This window comes from Tursiops truncatus, chromosome 3, assembly GCF_011762595.2.
Source record: "Tursiops truncatus isolate mTurTru1 chromosome 3, mTurTru1.mat.Y, whole genome shotgun sequence".
NCBI lineage: Eukaryota > Metazoa > Chordata > Mammalia > Artiodactyla > Delphinidae > Tursiops > Tursiops truncatus.
The window spans coordinates 115057153-115073674 of NC_047036.1; the positions used below are offsets into that span (position 1 = coordinate 115057153).

Here is a 16522-nt window from a genome sequence, read left to right on the forward strand (position 1 = left end):
GACTGGCCCACCAGCTTTCGGCAAGGCCCGAGTTAAACCCCGCCCCACAGGGAGTTTGGCGCCTCATTGGCTCTCCCTCTGGCCTATCACCACACCCTTTCTGAGCTCTCCTTTCCTTCAGCCCCTCCAACCCCGGGACATTTAAATTGCTAGCGACGACCACTCCCTAGGGTAATACCTGGAGAAATTAATTTAGGTGGGAGGGTGCTTTAAACGTTTTTTGTTTTTGGTTTTTTCCCTTGCTTCTTTCTCGTATCGTTACGTGGACCTTTCCCTCTTAGTTTTGCTAGCCTTCCCCTGTAGATGGAACATTTGCCGCCCGTGTGGCAGATGTTGCGGCGAGACAGGTGCGTGTATTTATGATGAGTAGCACTGGCCCCTTCCAAGAGCTTTCCTGGGTCGGTGTCCCTTTTAAGCGCGCAGCATCTGAGACGCTAGGTTATATGCGGTAAAGGGAATTCCTTTTCAAGGAAAGTAGGAGAGTTGAATCATCTCTTGGCGTAATCCTTATCACAGTCCAGAGGATACCAAACTTTGGTTGTTTATGGAAATTTGAACATTGACTAGGTGATACTAAGAATTTATTCTTAATGTTGGGGATTTGCTTTTAAATAATCCTGTGGGAGTGGTGGTGAGTATAGGTGAAACAAGATTGGCCGTGAGTATTGGGTGATGGGTAGCTAGGGGGTACATGATATCAGTGCTCTCAAAGTTTTACCCGCATACTAATCACCTGCGGATCTTGTTAAAATACATATTCTGATTCAGTAGATCTGGGTAAGAATTCAAGATTCTGAACGTCTAACAAGCTCCCAGCTGATGCTAATGCAGCTGGTACTGGGACCATACTTTGAGTTGCAGGAGATTACGCTGTTCTCTTTGTATATTTGAAATTTTCCATAAAAATGTTTAAAACAACCTTGGAAGCTCTTTAAAATACATGTTCCCAAAGTGATAATTCAGTAGGTCTAGAGTAGGGCTCAGGAATTATCAAGGCCCCCAGGTGCTACCCAGACAGATGGCTTGCAGACCACACTTTAAGAAACGAATTAGAAATGCAGCCTTAATCTTTGAGAGACAGTAAGTGAGAAATACAACCTTTATCTGGTGTCAGGATCTTGGTAGTGGTAGTGGCTGAGAGTAGCTGGGTTTTATCCTAATACCCTTTTCATCTGTAGAATCTGCTTCCCCAGAAAGGAGGTGCGTGAAGAGCCTTTATCCTCTAGGATAGAGATGGTGAGTGTGGGAGTCAGTACAGAGCCCTGCCATGCCAGGTGAGTTTGACAATCAGGCTGGGGATTAACGGAATGTGGGAAGAGTTGGTTTCCGCTTTGATGACCATCATCACACTTCATGGGACGACTGTCTATTTCCTCACAGGTGGGAGGTAGAGACAGATGCAATTGTCCTACAGCGGCGGCAAAAGCAGATAGATTATGGCAAGCGCACACCTGGTTACCAGTGCTTTCTGCAGCAGGTCCCCAAGTGAGTGCAGTTGTGGGTAGTTACAACAAGAGTGTCAACCACGTGGCTTTTGTTCACTATCAGATGATGGAAAGATACTAGAATCTGAATGCTCCCACAAAGTTGTAGCATTACTAAAATAAATTATCCAGCAGTCTAGCCCCCCCAGATAAGTTTCCAAGTGTTTTTTTTTTCAAATGGAACAAGTTATACGTGGGCCATAAGACTTTTTAAAGCTCTATCCATGTTTGCTAATGAAAATTTTTTTTCTTCCATCCATTTTCACCTCATGCCTCCATCTGACTTGGCTTATTACAACATATTTGCCTAATTACATGTAAGCTTACATGCATACATACAAACTAATGTATGAAAAGGTAGAATGTACTTTAAAGAGACGTCAAATATTTTCTTTTATATCTCTCTTGACTTCTGAGGGAGTTGGAATATCTAATTTACCCTTCCCAGAAGAAAGAATATTAGGGAATTGGGAATTTTGATGTTTAATCTAATTTAAAGATTTTCTTTGGATTGTGGGCATTGATCTTACCTCATTATCAGAGAATCCCTAATGAGTCTCCTAATTCATCATGATAAGCAGTGAGCTGTGCCCCTTCACCTTGACCTCAGTCTGACATATATGTTGTTGCCAGGGCACAGCGACAGCCAGGACTTCACCCTCAAACACCAAACAAGAACAGGAGGTACAGCCGTCGCTCCTGGGATGCCCAGATCAGGCAGTGGAGAAGAGCCCTACATTCCTGGGACCCCCCCAGCCAGCCTCTGCAGGCTGAGGGGTGTGTGCACTACTATTCCTTGTTCCTTCCCTGAGTGGTGGACTAAGCCCTACCTCTCCCCACTTTGCAGAGGTTTAGCTTTCACTGGCTGAAAAGGGAGAGTCTGAATGAGCTGCACGTTCCTCTGACTCTGCTGCCTTCTTAGGTGGGGAATGGACAATCTCTTAGAGCCAATGGATTCTACCCCTTTGGATGACTGGCTCAAGACCCTGGAACCCTCAGAGAATCTGGATGGAGAACAGAAGGGAGCCCAGGTAGTATCCTCTGCTAAAACCCACTGGAGCAGGGTCAGAGATGGGATCTGGCCCAAGAGGTCACAGTTATGATGGGGTTCAAGGTAGTAGCCCAAGAACAAAAGAAGGGAAATGGGACAGAAAGAAAAAATTGCAGGACGTGAGTAAAAAACCTTGAACCAAAAGTGGCATAAAGAAATCTAGTTATAGTTAGTAATGGGGGACAGGTTGGGCTGCACTGGGGGCGCTGTTTTATACGTGATGAAATGGGTGTCATCTTCCTTTGAAAGGAGACATGAAACCTGAGTTGCAGGGTTTAGTTGTTTTAAGTGTCTCAGTTTCTTTCAGTGTTTTCCAAATGCGCCAATGCTAACTTAACTTCTTATTCTCAATCACTTAACTTTAGTAAGCATGGTATTTTGTTATTAAATAAAAAGGGTGATCACCAAGTGGTGAAGACCAAGGGCTTTAGAACCTCAGACTGCTTTTTTTTAACTTTTTATTTTATATTGGAGTATAGTTGGTTAACAATGTTATGAGTCAGATTGCTTTTTAATACTGCTTTTGTCCACCACACGGGCAGTCACTTAACCTCTCCTGCTGTTTAATCCAACAAATAAGGAGATTTTGTCTCATTTGATGATTGTAAACAAAAATGAGAATACATATTTAAAGTATGCAGCACGGTGCCTGGCACGTAAGTGCTCCATAGCAGCAATTATTGGAAACCATGTCTCCTACACTTCACGGCCCCTGTCCCTTCTTTTGCCAAGGGGAAATGTGCAGGGCAAACAAATGTGCAGTGTATCTCCCATCCCCCCCCCCCATTTTCTTGATACTACCTCACTTTCCCTCTACTCTTCTTTTCCAGTTTGCAGGTTTGGTGGCTCCTGTCTCCTCCCTTCCCTGGTTCTGTGAGGAAGATCCCCACCACTGGCTCTACCTTCTAGCCGATCACAATTACTTATCTGTCCCAGACTTGAGTGGGACACAAAATATTTAGGGAAAACATATCTTTCACGGGACTCGTTGCTGAATGTAATAGTGAAGATTACTTGCACTACTTCTACTTAACAATCGATTAAAAAAGATCTAAAACTCTGTCCTACAAAGAGATCATAACACGAAGGCATTGTTTAAAACCTCTCCTCTTCCCATATTTTACCCTCTCTCTAAACCTTCTTTGCTGGCTGAGACTCAAATTTACATAAGAGCCAGAAACCACCTAGCTGTTCCACAACCTCTTCACGTGCTAACGGCTACATTCAGTCTCTTCAAAAAGGACTTAAACTTTGGCTGAGGTGGGAGGTGGTGGTAGTGGTGGAAATTTAATAAAAGGTGGTTTCCTCTTCCTGAAGAGGAAGTATAGCGCCATCAACATCTTTTCCCCAGCTGCTTGTTTCCTCCCTCCCTTTTTGTCTTAAGGAAAGTGGTCCAGCTGTAACCACCGAACTCCCCCCTCCCCCACGCAAGCAACTGAACCGCCTATGATGTCATAATCACAATCCCATTACCTCATCCTGCTGGGGTGGGGGGGGCGTAGAGGGAGGAGAAGGAGTGAACCGCCCTGGGCCCTCGTCAGATTTACGGTGTTTTGGGTGACGGCTAATTACAGAACCAAGTGGGAACGGCCCCGCAACCGTTGTAAATCCTGGGTTTATAACGTTCGAGCCCATCCGGCAGCTGGAAGAGGGGCTCCTGGGACTCAGAGCAGGCCCTAATCGGCGCTTGGACTACACTTCCCAGAAACCTTCACGCCGCGGACGGGTCCTCTGCTGGGGGAAGGGGGATTCCTTCAGAGTGGCGGCCTTAGAGGGTAGGAGAGCAGGTGAGAGGAATCCTGGCTAATTCCGTTACGCGCCGGAACCGAGTTGGGGGCTGTACAGGGGCCGATGTAGTAACAGAGGGCAGGGGCGATGTCTTTGTTTATCTTCGACCGACACGGCCTCCCCCGGGGGTTTTGAGATTTGCCTCCAACTGGGCCAGTCCACCTTCTGCAATATTTTGCAGGGGGTGACTCGCTAGGGAGGAAACCACCCTCATCGCTAAATTAAAGAACCGGGCGTCTTCCTGACTGTGCTCTCCAAGAAAGACTTTGCGAGAGAAACGACGCGGGTCTCGAGCCTCCGCGGACGGTTCAGGGGCGTTCTGCGAACCGGAGCGATCTCTCCACTCTCCTCAGGGGCCCGTTGGTTCGGGCCGGCGCCTTTTAAGGGCACCGTGGGGCGAACCGAGCGCTCAGAGCTGCTCCGGCCGCGGCCCTGGGAGCAGGAGGAGCCGCGGTAGGTGGCGGAGGGCAGGTGGCGCTGGGGCCTCGGGGCGGGCACCTAGACCGTCCCTCCCTCCTTCCCTCTTTCCCCTCCCCCAGCCCGTCCACCCTCGAGGCACGGCCTCGCTGGCCGCCTCCGCTGGGAGAGCACGGGACCTGGTGGGGGAGGGGGTGGCGGAGCGCTAAGTCCCAGACCCTCTCCATACCCTGCGTCCTGAGTTCGCTTCCCGCGGCCAGATGATGGAAGCTGATTGGGAAGAGACGAGCGACAGCCCCCCGCAAGCGTGCCCCGGCGCCCCCCGCCCCCCAGGGGCCAGCGGACGCCCCATGCCCCACCCCGCGGGGACAGGCAGGGCAACCAAGGGAGAGGTTGAAGATTGGAGGGGGGGGCTAGCCTTTTGCTTCTTCAGTGGGGTGGGGGGAGGGGTGATCCCCACTTGTCAGCCCTATCCCCTCAGTGCCATATGGAGGAAGAGCAGTCAGGTCCCCACATACCTGTTCATGTACCTTCATGCCTCCCTCATGTTTTCCTTCAGTCTCCCCCAGAGCTGTGGGACTGGGACCTGGGGGGAAGGTCCCCAGGGGTTTGTGACTCTCCTCTCCCTTGGCCTGACTTGATCCTAGGTTATCGAGGTTTCAGCACAACCTCAGCATCCCTGAAACCGTAATGTCAGGGGTTACTGCCACCCAGTGGGGTGGGGGTCCAGCCTTTATTTGCCGGGGGGGTGGTGCTGATGGTGGAGAGAAAGCCTGGATTGAGAGTTGGGCCTGGTGGGGTTTGGGGGAGGGCCTAGCAGCCTGCTGCTCTGTGTAGGGCTGAGCCCCCGTGCCAGTTGTTAAGCTGAGAAGTTTTAACTTGCTTAGTGAACGTTCAGGGCTGTCTCTGCCCCTCAGATACACAAAATGGAAGGGGAAGGAAGGCGGCAAGAGAGGGCTTCTTATACTTTTTCCTCTGCCTGCTTGAGAAAGAGGAGGCCCCTCGCGGAGCTGGTTTGCCTTCTTTTGTGTCCTGGTTTGATTCCTTATGGCTTCCGTTCTGTTCCCCCTCTCAGCCTGGCCTGTTTTAGGAAACTCAGACTGAGAGTATCAGTTGCGTGGTGGTAGCTGCATTGTTCCAATTACCGCCGTGTGTGGCCACATCCCAACAATTAAAATGCAGAAAAACACAAAATCACTCTCTTCACTTGATCCCAGAGAGGGCTGGAAGTTTGCTGTTTGGCCAGATGCCTCATGAAAAGCTTGAAAGAGTTTGCTTCACTCCCTGCCCCTCATGGCTGGTCAGCCTGAGGCCTGGGGTCTCTGAGGGTAAAAGCCTACAGTTAGGTTCCCTCTCTGGTTGATCTTTGAGGGCAGAGTTAAGAAACCAAGAGCAGAAGTGATATAAGCTTTAGCTTCTACAAGAACAGGGGAAGCAGCTGAAGGGAGCACTCAGGAAGCTGGAACTTTGTTCAAGGTGGTAATGATGATTATGCATGAAAATGTTATTTAACTATAGCGATGATTGACTTCCACAACGTTTTTCCCTGAACTCCAAGTACGCCGAGGTGTATTTCTTTGCTTTTCCTTGTGGTCTGCCTCCCTCTGAGGTGGGAATTGGGTAGAGAGGATTCCCTCTTTTTTTTTTTTGCCAAGGTAGAAAGTTATCTGCCCTCAAGGTCAAGCCTTTTGGGCTTCTCTTGGTATGCAGGTGAGGGAGGTTGACATCCAGCCAAATAGATGAACGCAATTGCCTTCTTCATCCTAATATTATCACTTGTGGCATTCTGAGGCTTTGTAGAGCAACAAATAGGAGGGGTGAGAAATGGCAGTCTTTGTGAACTCCTGATTTGTACAGGGCAGGTGGTATACTTTTTACATTTTGATATTTGTGTTATATTGTCCCAGTGACATATATTTTTTAATAAATTATTATTTATTTTTGGCTGCGTTGGGTCTTTGTTGCTGCGCGCGGGCTTTTCTCTAGTTGCAGCGAGTGGGGGCTACTCTTCGTTGCCGTGCGCAGGCTTCTCATTGCGGTGGCTTCTCTTGTTGCGGATCTCTGGCTCTAGGTGCGCGGGCTTCAGTAGTTGTGGCTCGCAGGCTCTAGAGCGCAGGCTCAGTAGTTGTGGTGCACGGGCTTAGTTGCTCCGCGGCATGTGGGATCTTCCCGGAACAGGGCTCGAACCCGTGTCCCCTGCAGGTAGATTCTTAACCACTGCGCCACCAGGGAAGCCCCCAGTGACATATTAAGATTATTCTGCCCATTTTTCGTATGGGTAAACTGAGGCAAAGAAAAGTTTGATGATTTGCCAAGAGCATCACACCAAATCGGATCTAGATTTGATTTCTTGATAGTTCTCTCTGCTAGCAAATGCTACTTCCACTGTCTGGTGTGCTGTTTGCCTGCTGGTCATTCTGGGAATAGGCAGAACAGTATGGAAATGTTAGGTTAACTTCCCCTCCTCCCTTGAGCGAGGCCCCTCAGGCAATTTTGTGGGCTTGAAGCCTGTCCTCTGATAGAAATAGTTTGCTTCTACTATAATTGACCATGAGAAGGAGTCTTGATTAATTGTATTCATGGTCTTTGAGTCAAATCAGGCTAAAAACTTAGTCAAATGAAGTCAGAGTTGTTGTTTTTAAACTCTACAGAGTTGAAATGTAAATGGAATTACCTCGGTAGCATTTCCTTATCCTCTTATAAGAGAATATGTACAGTATCTGTTGGAGAACAATAATATAATATCAGCTGTTCAGGCTAAAGGAGAACATAATACCTTGTTTATTCTGATTGGTTTGAAGCAGAAAGTCATTCCTACAACCACTGTACCGTTCTGTTCCCTATTACTCTTTCTGTAGTTTAGGAAAAGGTTACCTCTCTTTGCTTATGACTGGAAGATAAAGAAAATATTGGACTAATCAGGATGGAAATAACAATTTGGGCATCTCTCTCATTTGAGCTATTTTCTAAGTGGTGCTAGTATTCTGGGTAGGCAGAGCAGAGCATGAACCAGGTTAGGAGTGGCAAATAGGTTTCAACTTGCTTGCCAACTCCATTTCATTTTACTGGTTATCCGGAGTGTCAGGTTGAGAATGTTTCTGAGGCTATGTTTAGGCTTAGCAGGAAAAAGCTGTGATCAATTAATGATGTCTGCCAGAGGCCTGACATAGGGATGCTGTGGTATGTGTGCCATACATTTTCCATCTCTGGACTAGATACATCTCTAATATCACTTGGGGCTGGTCCCTCTGTAATTGGCAGACTCAGCAGGCATGACTGGAGAGGGAAGTCCCAATGGTGCTAGAATGGTGCTGCAGTGGCAGAAGACGGCTCACGAGTGAGGTCTGGAAGAACAACAGGGAAGACATCCATCATTTGCTCCAAAGTGTGCAAGTCAGATTCCGGGGAGAATCATGATAACCCTGATCACTGAGCAGCTACAGAAGCAGACTCTGGATGAGCTGAAATGCACACGCTTCAGCATCAGTCTGGTAAAAGACCAGTCTTCCTGCTTCTCTACGACCCCCTCCCCCTTTTTTCGGAGGCTGTTTGTTGTTACTACTTCACCCTTGTCCTGTGCTGTGTGAATCATGGTACTTGTATTGCAAGAGCCCACTAAAGGCTCAAAACCCAGCCCAAAAGGAAGGGGCAGGGATTTTCTTCACTGTTATAAAAGGGACACCAAAATTTGGGTGGAAAAGGGTTTGAGATACTGGAAGACGTGGATTATTTTACTCACTAACTTTGGGAGGACAAGAAGAAGAGAACACTTAGGAGTTCCTAACATCCCTGTAGCCCATGAATTGCAGGGGTGAGCTGAAGAGGGCTTCCTGGAACTCTGTTCTGATCCTGAATCATGATGGATATTTTCTGTCTCTTAGCCTTTGCCTGATCATGTAGACATCTCCAACTGTGGGAATCCTTTCCAGCTTGTGTCTGGTAAGACATGATGTGTATATTTGTGTGTATGCCCATGCCTCTATCCACGCATTTCTTTCATTGGTTTTCAGTAACCAGGACTAGCTAGCCTGCATCCACAATTTTCTTGCCAGGGTCACCTTCTGAGATTGGCGCTTGTCTCCATTTTACTGCACCAGCATGGAAGTTACTTGTTTAGTTTGGTCTTATTCTAGTCTTGTAGGAACTTTTTTTTTTTTTTTTTTGCGGTACGCGGGCCTCTTACTGTTGTGGCCTCTCCCGTTGCGGAGCACAGGCTCCGGACGCGCAGGCTCAGCGGCCATGGCTCACGGGCCTAGCCACTCCACGGCATGTGGGATCCTCCCGGACCGGGGCACGAACCCGTGTCCCCTGCGTCAGCAGGCAGACTCTCAACCACTGCACCACCAGGGTAGCCCCTGTAGGAACTTTTATAATCTAATTTTTTGTGTAGGCAGTACATTCCCATTTCCAAAATTTTTAAACAGCAAAAACATTATACTGAAAAAAGTCCCCCTTCCTCTCCTCTCTCCTCTGCACCCAGCTCCCATCACCTCCGTAAAAGTAACTACTGTTATTAGTTTCTTGTCTATCCAACCAGAGTTTCTTTATACAGATAGAAGCAAATATAAATGTAAATGTTTTTATTCCCATGCTTTTAACACAAAAGGTTGCATTCTGTATATTTGGCACTTTTTTTTTTTTTAAACTAATCATAATATGGCTAGAAGATCTTTCCCTATAAGTATGTTCCTTGTGGGTGGCGAGACACAAAGGAACACGAGCAGTCTTAGGGTTTTTCCGAAGCATGGGTTCCATTGGCAAAGGCCTTCCCCACCCTACTTGCCCTCCCTAGAAATACAAATGATCTCTTACCTGCTTGATCACCTACCTCCTGTCTTGGTGCTTTGACACATAGGAAAGGGAAAGGCTAAGGACGGAGAGCATAGGCCTGCTTTTCACAACTCCGGGCTGGGGGATGCGGGAGCAAAGTAGAGCTCGGTGGAGTAGAGTGAGGGATGAGCATGGCTCTCACACGTTCGCTTCTCTTGACTCATTCCACCTTTGACGGGGAGCAGCAGGCAGTATATGAGACTATATTTTAAGTTTCAGGTGGTTCCTCATACTGGAGGCAATATAGTATGCTGGTTAAAAGGCAGCTTTAGCATCAGACAAATCTGGTTTTGAACCCTGCTTTTGGTCATTTGATTCCTGCATGACTTTTGGCAAGTTACTGGACTTCTCTCATCTGTGAAATGGGGGTAGTAATAATAGTACCTAACTCATGAAGTTTTGGGGAAACCTCACATAAAGTGCTCATCACATTGTATGGCACATAGTAAGCTCTTAAAAATATATTAGCTATCATTAATATTATTTTTATTATGAATGCCTTCCAGAAGGTGCTTCCTGGAGGGGCCTGCCCCACTGTTCCTGTGCTGAGTTCCAGGACAGCCTCAATCTCAGCTACCACCCCTCAGGCTTGAGCCTGCACCTCAGACCACCTAGCCCAGGAAATTCCCCACAGGAGCAGCCCCTCTCCCAAGTCCTAAGCCCTGAGCCTCCAGACCCAGAAAAGCTTCCTGTGCCCCCTGCCCCTCCATCTAAGAGGCACTGCCGCTCACTCTCAGTGCCCGTGGACCTGTCTCGCTGGCAGCCGGTGTGGCGGCCCGCCCCCTCCAAGCTGTGGACTCCCATCAAGCACCGGGGCAGTGGTGGAGGGGGTGGGCCGCAGGTGCCTCACCAGAGCCCCCCAAAGCGGGTCTCCAGCCTCAGGTTCCTCCAAGCTCCCAGTGCCTCTTCTCAATGTGCCCCACCCCACAGACCCTACAGCCCCCCTTTCTTCAGCCTGGCCCTGGCCCAAGATTCTTCTCGTCCCTCTGCCACCTCCCCCCAAAGTGGCTCCTGGGAGAGTGATGCTGAGTCCCTGTCACCTTGCCCACCCCAGCGTCGCTTCTCCCTGTCACCCAGCCTGGGCCCACAGGCAAGCCGCTTCTTGCCCTCTGCCCGGAGCTCCCCCGCATCCTCCCCAGAGCTGCCCTGGAGACCTCGAGGCCTGCGCAGTCTTCCCCGAAGCCGCTCACAGCCTTGTGATCTTGATGCCCGCAAAGCTGGAGTCAAGCGGCGCCACGAGGAGGACCCTCGGCGGCTGCGGCCTTCCTTGGACTTTGACAAGATGAATCAGGTGGGACCAGTAGGACTAGGGAAGCTTGGATGGGAGTAGGGGGACTGTTCCATTTGCACCTGTGAGTTGTCCTCTAGCTCCAGGCCCTCCTGGCAGGGCCTCCCTTGGAGCTCCTTTCTGTCTGAGCTTTTGCTGAGAGTGATCTACCATCCCGATTTGCCCAGGATTATTCTGGTTTTATCATTGAAAGTCCCATGTCCTGTGAAATTTCTCAGTCCTGAGGGTTCCAGAGAAACTTGGGGTGAGACCCATGTTAAACCTTCCAACAGAGATCCCAGATTGTCCTGCTAGAGACACTTTCCGTCCTCTCTGAGAATGCATGAGCCACAAAAGCCCCATCATCAGTGCCCCACCCCTCCTCATGCAAGGCTGGTTTTGTCACTTGCCCTTTACTGCTTCATGTGGGTCTGTAAGGGCTTAAGCAAAACAGGCTCTGCATCATTCATCTGCTCAACAAATGGTTTTTTGACTTCCCAGTGTGAGTGCAGTTGTTGTAGGCAGTTGCCCACTTTTTTCATATTCTTCCTTCCAGACCACTGGGTCATAAAACTTTCTGAGGACTTATTCATAGAGTCATTCATTCAACCAGTCAGCAAGCAGTGTTGGATGCCTACTATGTACCAGGCTCTGACTAGGCACTGGCAATACAGGAGTGAGACAAGCAGACAGTATTCCTGTCCATATGAAGTTTATAAACATGCTTCTAATCTTGAATCTGATCGAAACTATGGGCACTTTCCTCAAAGAAATGTGCACATACACTGAATTTTCAAAATTTTATCAGGGAGTTCACGACCTCACCCTAACAGAAAGGACTCCTGCTTTCAAGGATAACTAAGAGAGGGGTACTTTGAAATCCAACTTGGGCCAGGGTTCTCTGGGAAATTAGCATCTTTCTTTGCCTTAATTTTGTTTGTTTGTTTGACAGAAACCATACTCAGGAGGTCTCTGTCTCCAAGAAACAGCCCGGGAAGGCAGCAGTATCTCTCCACCGTGGTTCATGGCCTGTAGCCCCTCACACCTCTCTGCTTCCTGCAGCCCCATTGGGGATTCCTCCCAGGTGCTGAGTGAAAGCGAAGAGGAGGAGGAGGGGTCCGTGCGGTGGGGCCGGCAGGCACTGAGCAAGCGGACATTGTGCCAGCAGGACTTTGGGGACCTGGACTTGAATCTCATTGAGGAGAACTAAAACTGAGAGGCTACTTCCTGGGGCCACACAGACTGACTCTCTTATGGCTACTAACAAGTGTCGAGGTCCCAAGGCCGGGGGCCCAGCCTGGGAATGGGGGTGAGTGGAGGGCTCCGACTCAGGGCAGCCGGAAATCTTCTCACTCCAGGAAGCTCGACCATGCCGAGAGACTGGCTGGGACAAGATAAACGGAGTTGGTGGCGGGAGGGACAGCCCCAGAGCAGGCCCTTACCATGGCGGCCCTGAGTGTGAGTATCCCTGCCACCGAGAAAGCAATGGGCAGGGAAGGAAGGGGTCTCCTGACCCCAGCTCGGGGAATTTCACTAGCCCCTTTGCTTCAAAGGGCACTTGTGTCTTAGAATTTGGCCAGGGTGGGGGGTTCATTCAGCCTCCTCTGAGAAATTGTGTGAGAGTGTGTGCGTGCATGAGAGTGCTCGAGGAAAGGTGTGTTTGGGTAGCCTTAGGGAAGGAAGGCAGTTGCTCCGTAACGGCAGAGCACCATGGATCTTGGGTTTTTACGGGATAGCAGGCTTGTTCAAGGAGTCAAGGTTCTAAGGAGCTCTGGAACCAGGCTTGTAATCCATTAGCACCAATGGCTCTGCAGAGGATTCTGTTTTGGGGTACAGCAGGGTCTTTTAAGTGCTATGACCTCAGCTAATGGTCTTTCCCTCAGGCCCACACCTCCCGTAGATAGATCTAGTATTGGCTGGAGAGGGCTCTCCACACTGATTCTGAGCTGGCCTTTTTTCTCGCCAGATTGCCTAGGCTGTGTACAACCTGCCTGTCTCACTCTCTAAGTAGATGCAGGCATATGTGGGCAACTGAGGCAGGGCTGAAGGGCTCCATCTCTTTTTTTCCCTCCCTACTGATGGGACCTTTTCCCCCTTACCCTCTGCCCTTCGAGGGTCAAGAACAAGGAAGGAAGGCCCTATATTGAGGCTGACCTGCAGCAAGTAGTGTTCAGTCCCCAGCAGGCACCCCAGCACTAACTTTAGAGAAACCTATTGTTAAAAGATCCAGGCCCAGCCTCTTTTCTGACCTGCTTGAGAAAGAGGAAGGGGATGTCAGCATATACTAGTTTGCTTGTCTTCCACTCCTGCTAGGAAATGTTTGTCTCTAATTGGTCCTTAGAGACCTCAGGGAGGTTGAGGCTCACCGAAGGACTGGCTGAGGATGTGTAAAGCAAAGACTTTGAGAAGCAGCTGGGAGTTTGTTGTTGGATTGAATTTCTTTTTTTGTTTCACAGCCACAACTTGAGCCTGGGCAATGGGTCTCAGTGGCCATGGTGGTGGGTTTAAGGACTGCAGAAGCCCTGTAAGGCTGGCTCCAGTGGAGATGCCTACTGAAGCTGCTGCCACAATAGCTTGTGAGGCTTTGTCCAGCTTTGCTTAGACCCTGCGGTACCAAATTGGACCTGCCCTTCCTGTTTATTGGGAGAAGGGCATTTTTCCAGGGTTTTGAAGGAACCAGTTGCTCATGTTAGGGAAGAAGACCAAAGTCTGTGTGTTTTCTTCCTCGTGGAATTGAACCTGTCATTTTCTGGGTCTGCCACATGTTGGATAGGAGCATCAGTGAGGCCCTAGCCTCCTCGCCTCCACTCCAGAGGAGGTGGCTGTTTCTTTTTCAGCCTCCAGCCCTCAGAGGTTCTACCCTTCCAGGGCTCCTTCACTTCTCCTGCTAGTTACCAAATGTTACCAGTGAGCTACTAGGTCTGTAGGGGCTTGAGAGAGAGGCTTTCTGGAGAATCTAAGGAAACCATGAGCCCAGGAGTTGCCCATCCTTGGTTTCATCCCTCCCCTGGCTCTTTTCCCTCTTTAGGCCATAATTTCCCTGGTGCCAGCTTCTTTTCCTCCTGGGGCATCCTCATCCCTGGGCTCTCTGCTACACAGGGGCTGTGCCAGCTTACAATAGGCCACTGGTAATGCCAGTGGGGTCTCTGCAGACCCAAAGCTTAAGAAGTGAGGGCAATAATTCTGCCTCCACCCTGAGTTCCCCAAAGCTCTAGGGCACCATCCTTAGGGGAGAAGATCTGTAGATGCCATATATGAATTCCATTACTTTAAGATCTGGAAAGTTAAACTAGCTGGAGCTATCATCTTGCTTCCCAATCTAAGTACCTGTGGCCCTGGGACAAGCCTTTTCGAGAAGTGGTTTATTTTGCTTTACACAGTAGATCTGTTCCAACAGTTCTGTGTAAACCAAATGCTGTTTTCCAATGCATTTGGACTGCTGACCATTTAAAAGCAGCCTGTGATTGCTTCTTTTGTAAAGCAAGCAACCTCCCTCTACTTTAGCTGTTTTGACTCTTTGGATTTTCACATATTGGGCTTACCCAGAGTGGAGCACACCTCTGCCGGGCTGTGGTTGACCCTGGGTAGACATCTGCATCTGTGTTGTGTGTGTGGTGTGGCTGACCAGTAGGTGAGTATTCCTGCGTGTGTGAGTGAAGCCACTCCCAGGCTGGTGCTCTCCTCCTGTGCCCGGTGACTGCCCAGTGGCAGCTCCAGCTGCCCTTCACTCCCACCTGCTGCCAAAGTCCCTGTGCTAATGGGATTACAAATACAAAAAGTGGAAAAAAATTTTTTCGTAAACTTTGTTTTATATTTTAAAAAAATCCATAAGTCTGTGTATGTTAAACATGAGGTCCTGCCTCTGTGGCTGTGTTTGAAAAAATAAAGTTTTATTAGAATAATCCATTTTCCCAAGCAACCTTGTGTACTACAGTGTCTTCTTCCTCTCTTCACAAAGAAAGGCAAGGAGGAAGCGGGGAGAAGGCCGCCTAACTGTTCCAGCCCCTTCTTCTATGACATGGCTGGGCCTTTGCCCCTTGAGGGCAGTATTTGGTCGCTGGGCCCTTTGCGCCACAGTAGTTATATCCTATGCCCAGCTTCTGTTAAGGCCTTGGTTATTTCTGGCAGTCTGATTTGATCTCTTGTTTCCCTGGTACTTATACCCATCTCCTCTTCCCTCCTGCCACTCACTTCCAGCAGGGTGAAGTCAAGTATTAATACATTCTTGCTCCCTGAGAAATGCTTGATGGTACAGTTAGAAACTTGTCTAGATTGGTTTGTAGGCTTTGGGAAGTGGGGAGAAGGCATGATAGGAGCCTTGACCAGGAATGTCTTTTCAGAGTTTTCACATGTTCTGTCCTGGAGAGATGGAGATAAAGTCATCAGAATTCAGATTCCAAAGACCTAGGCAATTTCTCCATCCTGAAAATACTGATTTTGGAAAATTATCCTAGCAGCAGAGCTTCTCTTTTGCTCTAGAAGGTGGTATTTTCCCTAATGCTTCAATGTGGAATGTTCATTTGCTGAAAGAAGCTGTATGGCTCGCTCTCTCTCTCTCTTTAGGCATTTCTATTCCATCCTTTCTTCTCCCTACGTTAGCATTCTTCCAATGTGTGTGGGTGAAATATAGTTGCTTAGAGAGCCAGGAGCCTCTTGTCCCTAAGGCATAGCCTTTCTTTTACCAGTTGTGGTGCTGACTTGCCAGGCAGCAAGAAGAGTCAAGTTGCTTAGCCTCCAACCCAGTTTCCTGCTTCAAATTGGTGGCACTCATCAATGAATACCAATGAAGTGTGCAAGAGGACAGGATTGGCTTGATTACCTGGAGCAGGAACTTTGAGGGGATGAAAAAAACACTCTAAAAAGAGTGGGAGTTGTCACCTGCCCTGGAAACAAAGGAAGAAGGGCTTTGAGGGGTTAGGACAATAGCATGTGGTTAAAGAATCTCAGAATTATAGATTCGTTCTTTCTTCAGAACTGCTGTTTTGTTTCACCTACTGTTTGAGCAGGGGTAAAGCCTGAACATCTAAAATTACTTCCCTCTGCTTTTTTTCCTTTCTGTTCAGTTTTTTTGTTGGGTTTTTCTACTGTTTATTTTCTGTGAAGGCAAATGTGATTTTATTTTCCATTCCTGAAGTATAGGAAAGAATATAAACTTCATGAGGGCAAAGGTTTTGTTTTTATTCAGTGTTGTGTCCCAACACTTTGAAGTTACTGGCATATGAAAACTATCTGCCATATTTGTTGAATTAATTTTTTTACCTTTGCCTTCCCATCCCTGGGCTTAGGCACATTTCTGTGTCAGTGCTGTGAGAAGCCAGCTTTGGACAGTGGGACAGTAATTAGAGCTCCATGTGGGAGAAAATCCCAGCAGTGAATTTTAATGGAAAAGCTGCAAGGCAGCTAGGTCATGTATGGATTCACCCCTGTTTCTCTCCTACCAACTACAATTTTTGGGCTGTGTGCTTTAAGAGGTGTCTCTTGGTGCAGAAGAACATTGAGTCAGGCCTCAGGTTAGCTATGGGAAATGGAAGTTATAATGAATAGAGAGAAAAAAATCCAACGAAAAGTTTCCTTGGTGCTCCACAGGGTTAGTTCTAGAGTGAATTCCCTGGATGTTGTACTTTGACTGAAGTCAATAATTGGTACCTCCCTATTGCCCCCAACTTTTGCTAGAAGACAAGTAGG

At 48.4% G+C, this 16522-nt stretch overlaps 2 protein-coding genes across 4 annotated transcripts; both read left to right on the forward strand.

Moving 5' to 3' along the window:
* Positions 1 to 177: 177 nt before the first annotated feature.
* On the forward strand, positions 178 to 2388 carry LOC101339242 (oocyte-specific histone RNA stem-loop-binding protein 2-like). The gene is made up of 4 exons (XM_033853226.2): positions 178 to 347; positions 1179 to 1274; positions 1381 to 1485; positions 2118 to 2388. The coding sequence occupies exons 1-4, from the start codon at positions 304 to 306 to the stop codon at positions 2293 to 2295; spliced, it is 423 nt and encodes a 140-aa protein (XP_033709117.2). The 5' UTR covers positions 178 to 303; the 3' UTR covers positions 2296 to 2388.
* A 1696-nt stretch (positions 2389 to 4084) lies between these two features.
* FAM53C (family with sequence similarity 53 member C) lies at positions 4085 to 14756 on the forward strand. 3 transcript variants are annotated; one of them, XM_073802577.1, is made up of 5 exons: positions 4085 to 4322; positions 8002 to 8231; positions 8622 to 8679; positions 10077 to 10861; positions 11790 to 14756. In XM_073802577.1, exons 2-5 carry the CDS (start codon positions 8154 to 8156, stop codon positions 12045 to 12047), a joined length of 1179 nt encoding a protein of 392 aa, XP_073658678.1. In that variant the 5' UTR covers positions 4085 to 4322; positions 8002 to 8153; the 3' UTR covers positions 12048 to 14756. The 3 variants fall into 3 exon arrangements, with proteins under 3 accessions (XP_073658678.1, XP_004312104.1, XP_073658677.1); XM_004312056.4 differs by lacking the exon at positions 4085 to 4322 and adding an exon at positions 4505 to 4776; XM_073802576.1 differs by lacking the exon at positions 4085 to 4322 and having other exon boundaries at positions 5185 to 8231.
* The last annotated feature ends 1766 nt before the right edge of the window (positions 14757 to 16522 follow it).

Coding starts and splice junctions, on each gene's coding strand:
- LOC101339242 (XM_033853226.2), top strand. CDS start 304: ATGGAACATTTGCCGCCCGTGTGGCAGATGTTGCGGCGAGACAG. Junction 348..1,178: donor CAGATGTTGCGGCGAGACAG/GTGCGTGTATTT, acceptor TTTCATCTGTAG/AATCTGCTTCCCCAGAAAGG. Junction 1,275..1,380: donor ACAGAGCCCTGCCATGCCAG/GTGAGTTTGACA, acceptor ATTTCCTCACAG/GTGGGAGGTAGAGACAGATG.
- FAM53C (XM_073802577.1), top strand. CDS start 8,154: ATGATAACCCTGATCACTGAGCAGCTACAGAAGCAGACTCTGGATGAG. Junction 8,232..8,621: donor CACGCTTCAGCATCAGTCTG/GTAAAAGACCAG, acceptor TCTGTCTCTTAG/CCTTTGCCTGATCATGTAGA. Junction 8,680..10,076: donor TCCTTTCCAGCTTGTGTCTG/GTAAGACATGAT, acceptor AATGCCTTCCAG/AAGGTGCTTCCTGGAGGGGC.